The sequence below is a fragment of the Lepidochelys olivacea genome, assembly GCF_965140295.1.
Source record: "Lepidochelys olivacea isolate rLepOli2 genome assembly, chromosome: 12".
Taxonomy (NCBI): domain Eukaryota; kingdom Metazoa; phylum Chordata; order Testudines; family Cheloniidae; genus Lepidochelys; species Lepidochelys olivacea.
In genome coordinates, this window is record NC_140422.1 from 40,630,337 (window position 1) to 40,648,357 (window position 18,021).

At 49.4% G+C, this 18,021-nt stretch overlaps 1 protein-coding gene across 1 annotated transcript in view; it reads left to right on the forward strand.

The window, feature by feature from the left end:
- Window positions 1–16,746, forward strand: part of SNTB2 (syntrophin beta 2) — a gene marked incomplete at its 5' end in the record, with an annotated part of 52,774 nt that extends 36,028 nt beyond the window's left edge. Inside the window, 4 exons of the mRNA XM_084644449.1 lie at window positions 2,157–2,299; window positions 4,375–4,568; window positions 9,418–9,602; window positions 10,327–16,746. Of these exons, the coding sequence (XP_084500575.1) occupies window positions 2,157–2,299; window positions 4,375–4,568; window positions 9,418–9,602; window positions 10,327–10,419 (615 nt within the window). The 3' untranslated portion in view covers window positions 10,420–16,746. The remainder of the gene's footprint in view (window positions 1–2,156; window positions 2,300–4,374; window positions 4,569–9,417; window positions 9,603–10,326) is intronic.
- Window positions 16,747–18,021: the final 1,275 nt, after the last annotated feature.

The window sequence follows — 18,021 nt, forward strand, 5'->3', positions numbered from 1 at the left end:
AAAATCTCTGACCCAGCAGTCTTGTGAAGTCCATGGACTTTTCCTGAGGTCCTGTACCTGATGCTCAGCTGGGCTCCCAGCTACATTGCTGTGCAATTGGGCCCTGAAACTAATGTAGGCAAGGCTATGTGAGAGAACCAATGTGAACATGACACTCCCTCACATTTCACTGAGCCTTCCCGGGGCTGTGTTCAGTTTCCAGTTAAAGATGTTAAACCAGCTCCAAGCTTCCTAGATCCTCTTCAGAGTGGCCTGGAGCCTTTGTTCCTGCAGATACGAGGAGACAAAGGTGTGTCTGTGGGGGTGGAATGTCCTGTGTATTTAAGCCAGTCACTTGATGTCAGCTGTTGGATGTGTGGGCTAGTGGCTAAAGCACATGACCAAGAGTTAGGTCTGGAATCTGTTCCGGGGTCTACCACAGACTATGGCTTTGGGCAAGTCAGTCACACTCTGCCTCCACTTCCCAGTCTAACATAGGAGTCATGTTGACCTAACTTCAAGGGTTTGCAAAGGTTAATTTCTATTGTAAATATTATGAAGCAATGCACTCCTCCTGTGTGCAGTATGAAAACCACAACCTTGCAGAGTTAAAGGGCTGTATGTTGTGCAACAGTGCAGAAAACCCAGCAACGGGAACAGTCTCCCTCAAGGTATTCAGGCAGGTGAGCGTTTTAACAGCTAAAGGAAGGTAGGCCTATCTCCACACGGGGCAGAGCACGATTCCAGTGGGATGATCCCCACAGGCCAGTGGGACTGTGTCCTTTGAAGTGTTGCTGTGACAACAAGGAATTAGTTGTAACATCAGGTCAGGGTCCATTGTGCTCCACTGTCCCACTGCTGCAGGAGGCTCTGTGGCTGCCCGTGGTCCCCATGCCTGGAACGTTGGGATGGCTTTAGCAGAGGAGTCTGTGCCTCCAGAAGCATTTGTGAAGCACTTTGCGTTCCACCCCTGGAGCCTAGAGAGGGCTGGCCAGGTTCACAGCAAGCTGGGCTTATACCCTTCTGGGCTGTGCTCCTGTCCTGTTCCCTGCCCCCATGTGATGGGGCATAGTCTGAGTGAGAGGAAGCCAGCACTTACCCTGCGTGGCTTTCTGCTAGGGTGGTGAATCCCATTGATAGGCCTGGGCTCTCCCAGTTGCTGTGTGATCGGGACTGACTGACAGCATCTAGCAGTGCCCCCAGGCAGGGATGTGCATGGCAGGTTCTGAGTGTCAGTCTGATGCCCACGCAGCATGAGCCCTCGACCATGGGATTTGCCCAGTCACCGAGGAGTTAGAACTATAGTCCCAGACTTGCCCTTATGTGAATTTGCTGATCCCAAAGTTGTAGTTTATCCTTGACCTCGTAAGTGTTTTCTTGGCCTGATAAGAGCTGGACTGCAGTTGTCCTTGGCATGGGATCTCCCGGGTGACTGGGCCCATTAGTGCCTTGCTGGCATTCCTCAGATGACGAGTTAATACATTCCCACAGCATAGTAATAAAGAGCCCACTTGACCCAGGGTCAGATTAGACTCTTTGGTGCCTGCTCCTTAGGGTGCAAGTACGGTTATTAGTTATTAGTACGGCGCAGGTTATTAGTACGGTGGAACAGCATGCTGCTTGCTTCAGACAGGGCTTGGCTCTGGGCATGAAAGGAAATCCACTCTCATTAGTTTTCCAGCTTATTTTTCACCCTAGTGCTGTTGATCTCTCTGAGCAGATCGCCTCACCCAGGGAGGGAGGTGAGTACAAGTGTCCTGGATTGATTCCACATGGGGTCAGACAAGAGCACTACAACACATTGCCTGAACCCAGTGTGCCCCACGGAGAGGGGAAGGTGCTGGGCTCTGCTGCTGGGAGGGATGGAGGGAGGGAGGGAGAGAGGCAGGAACTGAGAGTAGAAAAACTCCAAACCCAGTTCACTACTCCCTTCCTTAGTCTGCATCGCCCTGTCTGCTCTGTTACTCAGGCTTCTCTCCCCTCTGCCACTGGCACATTGTAAATGCTTTAACAGATGCACTAATCAGGAATGTCCTTTGGCCCCAAACTGCAGATCTTAGATACTCCCAAATGAGGATGCCATAGGGATGCCCCCTATGGCAGCACTCACTGCTTCCTGGACTGCAGCTCTCTTGACTTCTTGACAGCTTCTTGACAGCTCTCTTGACTTCTTGCAGGCTAGACTAGATGGAGGAAGGCAGCAGTGGCGGCCCATCCTCATGGCTATGACGGAGAAGGACTTGCTGCTCTATGATTGCATGCCCTGGACAAGAGACGCATGGGCATCACCTTGCCACAGCTACCCTCTTGTTGCTACCAGGTAGGATCAAAGCTTCCAAGTTGACTGGGGGGACATTTCTTTGATGAACGAAACCCTGCCCTGTACAGTGAAAGCCTTTCCCACTTAGCGCTTTTCACCTACCAGGCTCCAAGCGCTTTGTAAAGCTGCAGCTTTTCAGGGGAAATTGAGGCCCAGAGTTGGGACGTGACTTCCCCAGTGTCATGCAGTGAGTCTGACTGCCAGGATCAGACCTCTGGCCTCTGCCCAGTCTTCAGTCCACTAAACCACAGCTGCCTCAGCCCACAGCTCCAGACAGGGCATTAACTGGAATAACATGGCTTGGGTCCTTCCTTGTGTGCTGCTGATAGGCCTCTCAACAGCTCCTCACCTGGCTGCTGGGGCTAGGGTTGCCAACTGTCTAACCACACAAACCCAAACACCCTTGCCCCGCTCCGGGGCCCCACCCTGCTCACTCCATCCCTCCTCCCTTCGTTGCTTGCTTTCCCCCACCCTCACTCAGTTTCACTGGGCTGCGGGAGAGGGTGGTGGTGGTGTGGGCTCTGGAGTCCAAGCCAAGCTTTAGCCTTCTATCTGGAGACCTCGGTGTCATTACTCCCCTGCTAACTCCTTCCATGATAAGCTATGGGGCAGGATGCATATGCGTTCTCCTCCCAGGCCCACGCTTGTTGCCAGTCCCACAAGTGAAAGGGAGTGGGGCATGGTGTGCTGACAAGCCTGTATTTTAGACAGCCTTTACAGCCTCCAAAACAAGAGTGTTTTGTTATTGTTGGAGCAGGGAGTGCAGCTGCTGTGATCAGAGCAGGGGTCCCCTGACATGGGAGGGGCTGCAGGCTCTCGGCATGGTGAGATGTCTGCCTGCATCTTGTGTTGGGCTTCTTGAGTGCTGGAAGGGGGCTCTTGGCTACTTACCTTTTCATTTCTAGCCCCATCTCCCTGTGAGTCGTCCTGGCTGTGCTACTTTGCTAGCAGCCTGAGTCCAGCCTTGCTGGGAGCTGGAGGTGCTGTCATGCTGCCAGAGAAAAGGTTCCGCCTGCCTGAGCAGGCTCCATGGTGCCTTGGTGTCATGTTCATATCCCGTGCTCAAGCCTCCCGGTGACACCCATAGGGGCATGTGCAGCTCCTGCCGCTGGATCAGTTCATGTTCCCTGCCAAGCCTTCGGCAGCCAGAACCATAGGAGGAAACATTCCTCTAGTCTGAGCGTTTCTGTAACATCTGGCTTGGGGCCTCCTGGAACAGGCTGATCCCTGCTTGGCATCTGCAGATGCAGGGCGTCTTGCCCATTGTCCCATGTCGCTGCTCAGTTTGTCACCTGTCACCTCCACAGGGCTGGTTCCAGGCAGCCCTTGGCTGCACCAGCTGGGAGGACGGAGGGGAGCTAGCTGCATCTCTAGAGTGCATCTGCCCAGAGAACCCCCAGCCCTAAGCACTAAGGAGTGTGCCTTTGCCAGCCTGCTGCTCATGTAAGGGGAGGGCAGTTTAAATAGCGTGTTAATTGTGTTACTGCCCTCCTCCCCTGGGCACTGCCTCCTAAACAGAGAATTCAGTCCTCGGCTGTCTAATGTGCCTCACTCAGTCTGGGAGCAGCGTCTCCCTAGTGTGCTCTGACCTTCTCCATTACTGCCTGGCTGCCTCTCTGGTGGACAGATTTCTGAGGCGCCCCTCGGTACATCGACAGAGAGGAGGCTGTGTGTGATGGGAGGCGGCAAGGGATCAAGCTGGGAGTGGCTGTTGGTTGGTGCTCAGTTTTTCACCCGTGACGCATGACTGGATGTTGGATGTGTGCATCGTGGAAAGGCGAGTGTTGTGTGACCCATGCATGTGGCTTCCCCAGGTCACTGTCCAGGAGCAAGTTGGCTCAAACAGTGGCTTAGGAGCATCATAAGTCTCAGTTCAGCCACGCACCAGCCAATAAATCTGTATGAATGAACAAAAGCAGCCACTTCCCACGGAGATCTCCCTCCCTGCCCTGTGATGGAGGGTCATTAATGAAGCACAGCTTGCTCCCTGCCACGATGGGAAGCAGCAGTATCCCTGCACTATGTGTCCCTCTTCTCTGAGTAACATCCCTCTTGCTCTCCCATGTGATCCGCAGGCTGGTTCACTCTGGCTCCGGACGCAGATCACCTCCGGGATCCGAGCTCACCTTTGCAACAAGGACAGGCTCTCGCCAGGGCATTGAAATGCACGTTTTCAGGGTGGAGACGCATCGGGACCTCTCCTCCTGGACCAGGATGCTAGTTCAGGGCTGCCATGCTGCTGCGGAGCTGATAAAGGAGGTGTCCTTAGGTATGCTGGCTGGTATCTTGTTTCGAGGAGCAGTTACTATCTGTCTGGAACCCCACTTCTCCCTCCTGAGTTGCTCAACTGCCAAGAAATCAGTTGATCACCTACCCTCTGGGCTGGAGTCCCAGCAGCTCTCCCTAGCTGAGCAGAGTCAGACCTGTGAGGGCGTGGATAGGGGGCCGCTTAGCATTCACAAACACGCAAGAGAGAGCTGTGGGACATGGTTTGGAATTAAGACTCAGAGGGACCCAAGAAAAGTAAGCGTAGGAAACTTAACACTGAGGTGCTCAGCCTATTCAGGCTAAACGGCATGCCTGGAGTCTCAGCTCGCTGACTGCGCTTCTGGTGGAGATAGTGACACAGGAGGTCACGGTGGGGCCACGTGGCCCCACCGAGCTCTGGGTCTTGGGTGAGAGATGTTTTCTGCTATAACTGAGGGACTCTTGCTAGTCTCTAACAAAGCCCAGGTACTGTCGGAGCGAATCCCTTGCCCTTCTCTACTTCTTTCCGTAGGAAGATCCGAGTGCTTTCATGTGCTCAGAGATGGCCAAGTGTCCCACTGGAGCTGAGGCTAGTGGGAGGTGATGGTGATAGTGCAGTGAAACTGGAAGGTTGATTAAAGTTCGCACCTAATTGGTTGGTGGAGCAGCCTAATCAAAAGGAAGCCAATTATCTCTCAGCCCCTGGTGGTGCACAACACACCTTCATTGCCTCAGCACTTCCAGGTGTGTGCTGGTTTCCTGAGTTATATGGAATGTGTGGCTCTCTTGATAGGCAGAGAAGCCTGAGTGGAAAGTTTTATCCGTCTGGATGCTGGCCATTAGTCCATCTCCTCAGCGTAAGGACAACGTCATTAATATCCGGAGGTGCCGTGACTACAGTGTGATTGGCAGAATCTGTGATTCTGAGACATGCTTCTGGCATGCAGCTGGAGCTGAGCACTGGGAAAGCCAGCTTTGTTCCTGTATTCTGAACACTTGAGGCTGCCTATAAATTTGAGAACAGAGAGGAGCTGGGCAGTACGGCCCTGGGCGCAGGAAATCAGTCCAGCCAGTGTGGGTGTGAATTGGCATGTCCCTGCAGAGTCATTCTGCTGAAGTCCTGAGCCCCTGTGCACCTAGAAAAGCTAGTTTCAGCCTTGCTAGCTGGAGTCTTCCAGCTTGGGGCCAGGAGAGGGCTCAACAGCAGAGAGATGGAAACAGCCAAAAACGAAGTTCTAGGCTGAGGAGAGGGGGGGTTGGGTCTGTTGTTACCTATGGCTTAAAAAGAAAAGGAGGACTTGTGGCACCTTAGAGACTAACCAATTTATTTGAGCATGAGCTTTCGTGAGCTACAGCTCACTTCATCGGATGCATGTCGTGGAAACTGCAGCAGACTTTATATATACACAGAGAATATGAAAAAATACCTCCTCCCACCCCACTGTGGTGCCACAAGTGCCACAAGTACAGTGGGGTGGGAGGAGGTATTTTTTCATATTCTCTGTGTATAAATAAAGCCTGCTGCAGTTTCCACGACATGCATCCGATGAAGTGAGCTGTAGCTCACGAAAGCTCATGCTCAAATAAATTGGTTAGTCTCTAAGGTGCCACAAGGCCTCCTTTTCTTTTTGCGAATACAGACTAACCCGGCTGTTACTCTGAAACCTATGGCTTAAAAGCTCCCTCTAGTGTTCTGAAGAGAATAGCACACATTCTACAAGTCCTTCCACCTTTTGAAGGCTTTAATTGTTGTGGTTTTTGTCTTGTTTTTTTCATGTAAAAACTGCGTTATTGGTTGCTGTTAACATGTGAGAGTAAATATTGATCCCAAACATGAAATCAACCGTTTATGAAAAGGACAAGCAAGATCCCCGAAGAATTATGTGAAATTGGATAAAGAGATATTAATTAAGGACGCATCTTGTAAACTGGAATCATTTCACTGTCTTGGGCATTGCAGCTTCAAACAGCGTAGCATGTTCCAAAAACCGTTAGAGCCATGGCGGTTCTATACAGCAAACCATCTGCTAGTCCACCCTTAAGATGCACTGGCATTCTATTATCCTCCTGAAAAAGCTTCTGCTTCTCTGGAACTGTGTTCGCAACTTGTCTGCGTGAAGCAGTGCTTATGGTCCTCTGGGAAATTTGCTGACGAGCCAGCAGGTTCCGCAGCATCTTGGCCCTGGTCCCTTTGCTGAGCCTCTTGCTTGCCACGGTCAACTTACTGGGAAGCACTAAAATGAGGTGGCAGGCCAGCTTTCATCCTGCTGCAATAGCAGCTTAATTGCTGCAAGGAGAATAGATTTTTATCGAAACTGTTAGAGTTTTATTTGTTAACGCAAAGGCCTGCAGATAGTTGGGAGAAAAGCGGTTTTGTGAAGTCAGGTCCCGCTCTAACATTAGGGCCTGAGAAAGGCTCACATTCTATCAGGAGTCCTCCAGCAAAGATTGGAGAGCCACACTAGCATGACTAACAGTAAAAGACCAGCAGAAAAAAACAACTTTTAAAAATGCTTTCAGGGCGTCTTTATACATCCCAAACCTACGTCTTGTCCTTTGGAGGTTCCCCTTGATAGGAGAGTTCAGAATAGGTTAATGGTGTCTCTGATCCCTGATCATTACTGTGAGCTCTTTGTGTCCACAGTGAGCAGAGAAACCCCAGAGAGCTCTCTTTTCATGTTTAAGTATTGGATGAGATGGGTTTCTGAAAGGGACTGGAGAGCGGAAGGCAGGCCTAGACTGACAGGCTAAGCCACCGCCCTGTGCATTCTTGGTGAGTTAGTTCATCCTATGTTCCCCACCCGCCCCTCTCGCTGCCAGGCTGTGAAGGCACAAACTGAGCAATCCTGCTCTTCCTGGGCGCAGATCCTGTGTCATGCTGGTGCCTCAAGGAAGTTCCAGGTTGAGCTGTCACAGGACACAGCCAGAGTGGCTCTGACAGACAAACCATCCCAGTCTCCAGCAGGACATTAGTCTTCATGCACCCATCTAGTTACATGATTGAGATCCCAGGCTTTCTGCTTTTCTGAGATGCTTCCTCTGCTAGTGTCATCACCATGCTGCTGCTTTAACTTTCCAGAGGTATTTCTTCCCTTGGTGACATCTACCAGTCTCTGCTCCTGGTTTTTAGCTGTACCAGGCAACATTATCCCTGTCCCAGAGACTTGTCCATTCAACCCCGTCTGGTCCCCAGTCTCTTCCCTTTTTCTATGCAGTGGTTCCATTTGTGTGCTCTCTGGGCAGTCGGCAGCATGGTGAATTTCCCAGCTCCTGGCTCCGCAAAGGGGACTGCCAGTCTCATCCCAGGAGTTAGGAAACACCCTGGTGTCCCTTGGTGATGCTTTTGTAGGCTAGATGCACAATTGCTTTTGTAGGCTAGGTGCACAATTGTGTAGTGAAGGTGAAGAATTTCCACTTGATCAGCTAAACAGTAATAAGTCACCAGGACCAGATGGTATTCACCCAAGAGTTCTGAAGGAACTCAAATGTGAAATTGCAGAACTAACTGTAGTTGGTAACCTATCATTGAAATTAGCTTCTGTACCAAATGACTGGAGGATAGATAATGTGATGCCAGTTTTTAAAAAGGGCTCCAGAGATTACCCTGGCAACTACAGGCCAATAAGCCTGACTTCAGTACTGGGCAAACTGGTTGAAACTATAGTAAAGAACAAAATTGTCAGACACATAGATGAACGTAATTTGTTGGGGGAAGAGTCAACATGGTTTTTGTACAGGGAAATCATGCCTCACCAGTCTACTAGAATTCTCTGAGGGGGAGTCAACAAGCATGTAGATAAGGGTGATCCAGTGGATATAGTATATTTAGATTTTCAGAAAGCCTTAGTCAAGGTCCCTCACCAAAGGCTCTTAAGCAAAGTAAGCTGTCATGGGATAAGAGGGAAGGTCCTCTAATGGATTGGTAACTGGTTAAAAGATGATCAGTTTTCAGAATGGAGAGAGGGAAATAGTGATGTCCCCCAGGGTTCTATACTGGGGCCCAGTCCTATTTAACGTATTCATAAATGATCTGGAAAAAGGGGTAAACAGTGAGGTGGCAAAATTTGCAGATGGTACAAAACTACTCAAGATAAGTCCCAGGCAGACTGCGAAGAGCTACAGAAGGATCTCTCAAAACTGGGTGACTGGGCAACAAAATGGCTGATGAAATTCTATGTTGATAAATGCAAAGTAATGCACATTGGAAAACATAATCCCAACTATGCATACAAAATGAGGAGAGATTAATAAGACTGGGACTTTTCAGCTTGGGAAAAAAGATGACTAGGGGAATATGATCAAGGTCTATAAAATCATGCCTGGAGAAAGTGAATAAGGAAGTGTTGTTTACTCCTTCTCATAATACATGAACTAGGGGTTACCAAATTAAATTAATAGGCAGCACAGGTTTAAAACAAACAGAAGGAAGTATTTTTTTCACACAACATAGTCAGCCTGTGGAACTCCTTTCCAGAGGATGTTGTGAAGGCCAAGACTATAACAGGGTTCAAAAAAGAACTAGATAAGTTCATGTAGGATAGATCCATCAATGGCTATTAGCCAGGATGGGCAGGGAGGTTGTCCCTTGCCTCTGTTTGCCAGAAGCGGGGATTGGGCGACAGTGGATAGATCACTTGATGATTACCTGTTCCTCTGGGGCACCTGGCATTGGCCACTGTTGGAAGACAGGGTACTGGACTAGATAGACCTTTGGTCTGACCCAGTATGGCCGTTCTTATGTTCTTAATGTTGGGACAGTGTCCAGCGCAGCGGTTGCGGGCTCTGTCTTTGCAGTGGTGGGGAAAGGCTTGGGGGCATGTTCTCTGAGCTGGCTGGCTGCTCCTGAAGTTCTGTGCTCTGTTTATGTGCAGGCTGCACATTGAATGGCCAGGAGGTGAAGCTCACAGTCCATTATGAAAATGGATTCACACTCTCCAGGGAGGAAGCATGCTCCACCCACACCCTGTTCCTCTACCCCTTTGAGAAGCTCAGAGTTTCTGCAGATGATGGCATCAGGAACCTCTACTTGGATTTTGGTGGTCCTGAGGGGGAGCTGGTGAGAACGGGGCTGGGGATGCAGCATGATGCTGTATTTTGTGGGGTGGGAAGGATTCGGGTTTGTCCATTGTCAAACTACTGTGTGACTTGAGTTAATTTCAGGTGCTCAAAACCTGTCTCAGCTGTCTCTCCCTTCCAGACACTCCCATCCCACCCCCTATGGCCCTCACCTCCATGAGCTGAACTCTTACAGAGCCTGAGAGAGCTGCCCTGGGAGATTCCACTCTCACAAGGCTGGGTACCATTGGGCCAAAGGATCCCTGCCTGCTTAGACATACTGGGAGAGCCAGTCCTTCCCAAACCATGCTGGTGGCTGATCATTACTGTGCAGACACGTCACTCCCAGATCCCAAGGGGCAGGTGGATTGGTAGTCTGTTGCTTGTTGAAACCAGACTGAGCAGTGCAGCCTCAATGGTGATTACAGGCCCTCTGTGCTTTGGGCCCAGCTTTTCCAACCCCTTGGGAATTGGGGGTGTGGGGATTGGCGGTTCCCAGGGGGCAAGCTCAGCTCAGGGTCTGCTCTTCCCTGCTGTGTGAGAAGCTCTTTGTAACCATTAGTCTCTGTTGTTGAGTGGGAGCTGAACACCTTGCCAGTGAGCACCCAGGCTGCTGTCTCTGTCTTGGGGTGGTCTGCTTGCAATCTGTATAGTGTCTCTTCTGCCCCAAGGATAGCCCTGTGCTATGTGTGGGACTGACGGAGTCTCTTGTGCTTTCTCTCCAGACCCTGGACCTGCACTCCTGTCCCAAACCCATTGTTTTTGTGTTGCATACTTTCTTGTCAGCCAAAGTCACCCGTATGGGACTGCTTGTGTAAGAGGTGACGGGTCCCAACAGTTCTGAACAACATATCTACTGTCCCAGCAGCAAAAAAGCACAAAAGACCCTAGTTTGTGGTGTCCTCCTGCAGTACCAGTGCCTTGACAAAGACTGACTCATGTCAGAACCATGACGGTGTGGAAGGAAGCTCCTGCCCTTCTTAGAGCCATAGCCAGAAATTCCAGCCTCTCCACAATCCCCTGGAATAACTGCTCTACCTGACTAGATGATGCCTAGGCCAGGCTGCAGCTGGTAGCTGAATACTGAGATCTGGGGAGACACAGTTCTGGCATTCTCCCTTTCCAGCCACTTCCTGGCTGTTGGCAATTTCAGAGACTTTTCTTCCTGACACCCCTGGGATTTGATTGTCACCCCGAAGGCTCGACGTAAAGCCCAGCACCCGGCACTCATCTGCTGCAAGAAGAGAGCCGTTGTCATGGGGCCGTGAGCGGGGGAGCTGGTTAGGGTAGGAACTATAGCCAATCCGTATGAAGTCATTTTTATTGCTTACCAAATGTGCCTTCGGCTGAAGGTGGGTGGTGCTTTACTGGAGATGGGGATGAGGAGACTGGGAGTTCAGTGCTGTTCGCTCTGGAAGAGTGCTCCATGAGCCCCTGCTCTCAGCTCGTTTCAAGCTGCCTGGTCTCCTCTGGAGAGAAGTGAGTCATTACAAAGATGGACTTGCGGCTGTGTGGCAGCTCTCACAGGATCGTTTGGTGAGGATTCCTCGTGGTGGGAGGGGGACTCTTCTGAGAGCTGGTGAATCCCTGCCTCTTCCTTTTGCAGTTGATAAATATTGGGGGACGGTATGCAGTATGTAGCCCCTTCCCCTGGGCTTCTGACCCTAGTCACTGAGTCAGAGATGGGAACTCTGAAGGACTGATCCAGCTCCCTCTGTTGCCACAAAGCCACCTTCCCAGAGGTCCTTGGTAAGGAAGAGGCCTGCCCTTCTCACTAGCCAGTGGGTTTAGATCCCCCTTGCTGAGTGGGGATGGATAATCAGGGAGATTTCAGTCGCTTTTCTGACTTCCTTTGGGCACCTGGTAACATCCTGAATACAGAGCACTTAGATGGTGCTTTTCATTGATGCTTCTTACCGAGGCCCCCGGTAGTCAAATGCGACAGGACAGATGCCACTTGGCTGGATCAGTAGCACAGAAAAGCCAGCTGGCTGCGTGTTCTGAAATGAGCTGGAATGCATAAAGCAGCTGATGCCCATATAGTGATGCACACAGCATCTGGGCCTGGCAACTTTCTTCTGAGACCCTAGCAGCATCCTCTCTCCTTTCCTGGTGCTGGGCTGCCTGTCTCCCTCAGCCTGTGCTAAGCCCATGTGCCCAGGTGTGTGGGCTGCAGAGAGGTGGGTGACAGGGGCCTGTGACTTTGAAATACCTGGGAGACCAGGTCAGGGGACAGTATCTTTTATTGGACCTACTTCTGTCAGTGAGAGGGACCAGCTTTCGAGCCTCACAGCTGTGTGAATGCTTGCAATACCTGTCGTTGGCACAGCCTATCCCATTCCTAAAGAAGCTCTTCTGAAGCATCTGCAGGGCTGAGGGGAGGCAGCTCATCCACCAGAGGCAGGGAAATTGCAGTGCTTCCTTCACTCTGGTGGCAGTATTTTAACACAGGGCTTTTGGAAGCCCCCTCCCAGCACATCACTGACCTCTTCCCAACAGGACTCAGGGCACCTGGCAATGCAGCCTGGCTCAAAACTCTGAGAAACAGATTTCACTGTGTAACCCAGACCTTCAGCGGGGCCTGCACCCGCCAGCTCTCTTCCTAGATTCCTGTTTTCTCTCATGCTTGGGAAGAGCTGGGACACGCAGAGATGGGGGGCAGGGACTCCAGGAGCTCCACTGTATGCACACGACAGGTGGCTTAGACCGTCCTTTGAGGCTCTGCCTGCTTCCTTGGAGCTTCTCTAGCACTCACGGTTGTGAGCATTCGATTCCTAGTGTAGGTTGCTCAGGATTAACTCCTGGGATTCAGCTTGTCAAGTTACCAGTGTGCTGAGCTCTCCAAGACTGGCCAGAGCCTTGTGGGACACTCACTCCATCTGCAGGCCGGTACGGTAGCCCTTCTACAGACCATCTCCTTAGTGGCACAGATCAACTGCTTGACTTAAGGTGAGAATTCACAGCACAAAACATTTGAAGATGAACCCGAGAGGATGCCTCCTCGAGCCCGGCCTTCTCCAGAACGGGCTCGCAGTGTGTGAAGCAGTGATCCTGGAGGGCACGCTTCCTTTAAGTGAGGGGTGAAGCAAAGCTGATTTGACCAGAGTGTCCTGCCAGCGCAGCAGCCTGCTGAAACCCTAGGGAGGGAGTGTTGTTCACAGGCCCCTCACAACCATGTGGCCTATGCCCGATGCCTAGCAGCTCATTTCCAAATGCTGTTTTAGGAACCAACAAAAAACAATTAATTTGAAACATGTTTGTTTAAACAACAAATCATGCCAGGTTATAAAATACTTAGAATAGTGTCTTAGCTGATTGGAGTTTATGGAGTGAATATAAGGTAAATATAAAGTGTAAGTTCCCGCACAGTTCTGGTTTGGATAGGTTTGTGTTCACCCAACAGACTGTTATCCGTTCTGTGGACCAACCTGAAGAGCTGTCATTTCCACGCAAGGCCGTTAAGCTCTTCAATCTATTTTATCTGCTCTTAAAGTGGATATTTTAGCTCTAGTATGGTTGGGGTTTGTCCCATCAGTACAGCGAGTGCTGGAAAGCACAGAGTCTGCATGCTGAAAAATCTGCTGCAGGGACAGTAAACTGAAGCCTCAGTTTCTTAGCCAACCCATAAAGAAATATTCAACTCCACAAGGTGATGAAGCTGTTACTCTGAAACTAGTCTAACATGGTAACGGCCGTGTTAGTCTGTATTTGCAAAAAGAAAAGGAGTACTTGTGGCATAAGCTTTCATGTAGCTACAGCTCACGAAAGCTTATGCTCAAATAAATTGGTTAGTCTCTAAGGTGCCACAAGTACTCCATGTTAGACTACTTTCTTATCTAAATGTCCTGTTTTTTTTAATCTGCAGCTTCACCACACTGGTGGCTGTAAAGCATCTAGAATATTTTTACATTTAGAGCCTAGGCCAGTTTGGTCTCTTACCAAAAGCCACAAGTCAACTTAAATTGGAATTCTGGACAAGGTCCCTCCTTCTCCCAGGAAAACATGGCTTGCTAGGAACCAGGTTTCCGAAGGTAAAGGTGGGGTCCATCAGCAGGGGAATATTCACCCCTGTTGTATAATTACTAGAAGTGTGAGAAGTGTCAGTATATCACATAAAATGGGACAGCCTCCCCTTCCCCCCATATTATTCCTTTGTTCTGCAAATTACCTAATAAGCTGCTATGCAAATTCTGTTGTGCCCTGGCTGATTTCAAGGGGTTAGCTATCCCTGAGAATTTCAGGGAAGGACTTATAGACTTAAGCACTTTCTCTGCTTTTTTATTTTGCTCTGACACTTAAGGTTGAGTGGTTGCTATTTTAAGCTCTGGTGGTAGTCACTGATTGTCAGTACTGCTCATGATCTGTGCAAAACTTCAGTGTAAATGCCTTGCTGTCAGTGAGGTGAACTCTTCCCAAATTGCCTCTCACTAGCAAAGCTCTGGTTGAGGTGGCAACTGAAATGTCCAGAGTAGACGCCAAATCGAATTGCACGTGATGGATGCTTGGCTTAACAGGAGGTTACTTTCACTCATTTCGATTTTTGTGGGAGGTGGGGGAGTACTTAGTACCTCCCTTGTCATAACCGCCCACTACAGGCTGAGCTGGTGCCCTTGTGCACGGCCAGCTGGAGTGAAGTACAGTATGGTCTGTCTTCCCCTTTGCATCAAACATGGTATAGTTAATGTGCAGAAAGGCTCGTGCTGCCAGCCTGGAACTGTCTCCCAACAGACCCAGGTTCCTTCCCAGGCTTCGCTGTGTTAAGAATTACATTCTGTCCTGTTTAAGCAATCACTTTTGAGCCTTTTGCCACAAAGCCTGAATTTGATCCTGACTTGCTTCACCAGAGAAGCCCCTGAGATCTCTCAGCCTAGTCCCCAGAGAACCTGTGTCCAAACCAGACCCATCTTCTCATTCGCGTGAGCATGAGTGTCCACTGAAAGGAAGCTCAGGTCTGTTGCGGATCAGAGGTACTTGGGGAAACTTGCCAGTTTGCACTTGGCCTAGTTCTCCCCAGGGCTGTCTTTCATTCATGCCAAATATCTGCCCTGTTACAGAATGCTGCATGCCCATCTGGAATGCTGTGAGCTGTCGCTTACTCTGGAATCTCAGGTCCTCTTAGCTTTTAAGGTTTTTAATGTTTTAATTTGGTATTAAAAGCCTGTTCTGCGGACTGAATTTCTAATGCTCAAGCCCCCACTGTGTCCCAGCTCCTCCCCAGCAGCGTTGTTACCAGATTTATCTGCAGTGGACATCCACTGTGTGCCTCAACTGGCCTCATTTGTTTCTGGTGGCAGCAGACTCCCGTCTTCCCAGAGCCTGTGTAGAGACATGGGGAAATGTACAAACTCCTGGGAGCTTGCCCTGTCTGTTCCCTGTAAGTGAGGGAAAGGGCTCCAGAATGTCTGCAAGAGACTCTGCTCCTGCCCTGTCTCAAATCTGTGCAAACCTCTGGATTTTGAGTGAGGCGGTGAGGATTTTGAGTGAGGTTGGAAAGCTGGAAAATGCCCCATGCCTCGGCAGCTGGAGAGCTCTGTTACAGCGTTCCATATGGAAGCTATGCTACTGAGAGGCATCCCAGGTTATCCTTGGAAACCAGAGGGAGGAGAGGAGAATATCTATGCTGAGCTTGTGTTTTCCAGAATAAGAGCAGGCAAGTGTCTTAAATATGGCCATCAGCCTGGATGGCAATATGGTGGTGTGTAATTAAACTAGTGAATGGTGCTTGCAAAACCTTACACAAACTGTGTAGACTTTAAAAGCTATCAGGGAATGGAATTTAGACTGGTCAAAGTCCCTTCTCTTCAATCAATTCCTCCTAACAGCTCCTCTTCAAACAGCAGGTGTGGGATTGACTCCCAGAGTTAATACTCTGCAAAATCTTTGCAGATGCTTGTGCTTTTCCCAATACACCATTTCTATTTCTGTGGCTAATTCACACAACTGAGAGCCAACATTGCATGCAGGGCTTAGTTTGTAATGAAAGAGGTGCCAGGGCTCAAGCTGTTTTTTTACTTTCATAACTGATGCACCAAGCCCGGAGGTGCTGGAGCTCAGCCCTGGCAAAAATTAAGCACTGATCACATGTAGAAACGATGCCACGCTTTCCTTTAGAAGGAGGCCGGTAGCCTCTTCGCATTAGATAGTAAGCAATGAAGAAAATGGATGTGAAACTAGTAAAAGCAAATGTTCTTTGAGTCTGGCTGCGGATCCTGCTCCAGATGTGCACGGGATCCACACGTACAGAGCATCTTGAAGCACCATGGTTGGTGTAAGGCTAAGTAACCGTTCTCTACAGCCAGCCCACCTCTGCCTTTGCCTTTATGCTGCCAGGATTTTGCTACATGAGTTAATTCTGTTTCTGCTGCTGATCTGACAGTATCTTGGCCTGCAGCACAGTACATCAAAACATTGATTTCACTTTCATGTTCTAGAATTTGGGGGAACTACAGGGCTAGTTCTACCTGGTTTTAAAATAAATTAATTTGCAGTGACATCTCTTCTCTGCCAAAGAAAATTTAAAAAAAAAAAAAAATCCTTTGGCACATCAATGTTTGTGGAGCTCCATTTTCCTTGTAGCATATCTGCCTGTCTGGGATCAGCCAGTGTTGGGGATCTCACTACAGTGTATTAGTGTTAAGTTTACAATTTGGGTAAATAGAGCATTACAAGGCCCAGGTGCGAAAGACAAAAACCCTGTAAGTATAACTGGCCCCAGGTCATCTGAAGAATAAATTGCACAGAACCACTACAAATAAACTGTTTTTTAACCTGTGCAAACTCTATGCCATTTGATATGATATGGTCAAGGCACAGACTGTAACACTCCCATAGAAAAACTAAAATAACATGCAATCATTTCTATTTTTGTATTCTTTGTAGTTCACTATTTATACGATTCTTCCTTTTTTGAGGTTTTTAATCTCATGCTTTTGGAACTTCCAAGTTACCAAATCCAAATAACCCAATGGTGAAAAGCAGGGGAGTTTGTGTATTCTACAATCACATTAAAGCTTTATGTGTACTCTATAAATATAGATGCATAGACAACCTATTGTCCCTTGAGTTGCATGTTAACTGTATAGTATTGTACATTACAATGAAAATGTAACTTAAGGGCAAGTGTAACCTTTATACTGTAAATAACAATAAAGGCTTTTATGCTTTTAGATTTTTATGTTGCTTTTTCTCTATGGAACATGTTTTGTCTGGGATATGAGACGCTGTTTTGCCAGTCAAGATGGAAAACATTACTCCCTACCCTCCTCTGCCACAAGCTTAGGGGAGCAAACAAAAAAAACCCCAAAACACCAAGCAATGCAGTCGTGCAGCACTCCTGGAAGCTGGCAGCCAGGGAGACCACCTAATCCTAGAACAGGAGCCTCTGCTTTTCCTGCCACACACGGTTCTGTGTTGGAGGGGCAGGTAGGGGGCTTGGCAGAACCCCCAGGACAACAGTGGATGTGTGGTGTTCATGCCCCATTGAGATTCATGAGGCAATCCACCCATTTGAAACATGGGCTCTCTGCCGGCTCAGAGAACTGTCCCTGCATCAGTTACATCAAGCTTTTCTTCTCCCCCATGAGGGCAAGAAAGTGTGTGTGTGTTTTTTTGTTAAAGCTGAAATTCTCACATAAGCACATGATTGGAGGAGCTGGGCCCTTAGGTATTGGCCTACAGAACCTATGCCTTAAAGCAGCCCTGGATGAATGGGGCTCTGTTGAGAGGCCCATGGCCCAATAAGCATCTGTTTGTTGCTGTGATGTACCAGGTGGCAAGAAATCTCACCCAGACAACACAGTATTCAGAAAAGTGTTAGGGTTTAACAATGGAAGAGTCTGCCTACCATGGAAAGGCCTGCATGTACAGACAATCACCTGGGCCCAGGCAAGTTTCACCCACTGAAGGTGGGGCAGTTCTGTCTCTGGGAAAAGGAAAGGTAGGGCACTGTGGTGTCCCTTAGACTCTACATGGTTATTAAAGCCCCAAGACTGAGTGTGAATGGATGTATGCATTCTAGCGGCCAAATGCCAAAGTGGGGGTAGCACGGCCCATTAGAGGGGGCTCTCCTGGTTCAAGGCAGATAGCGATGAGGCGGTAACAATGCCACTTTAGAAACAGAGTGCAAAGCCTGGGCTTCTTTGTGTCAGCAAAGAAGCTGGTAACCTCCCTCCCCGCGCAGGGACCTGCCAAGGAAAAACCGTGGCTCAGTGATCTCTTCTCCAGAGAAGATGCTGTCTCCTGAAGCGCTGTGTAGCAGAGGAAGCTGTAACAAACCCCCGGGCGGAAGCCAACCCAATGAAAACAAAAGTTAGGCTCGATGTATGAGCCGGGAGGGAGACTAGCCCCCGGACCAAACGCCCGAGGGAAGCAGTACGTTCTCCATCTCCAGCACCCGCCAGGCCGACTTTCTGGGGGGGGCT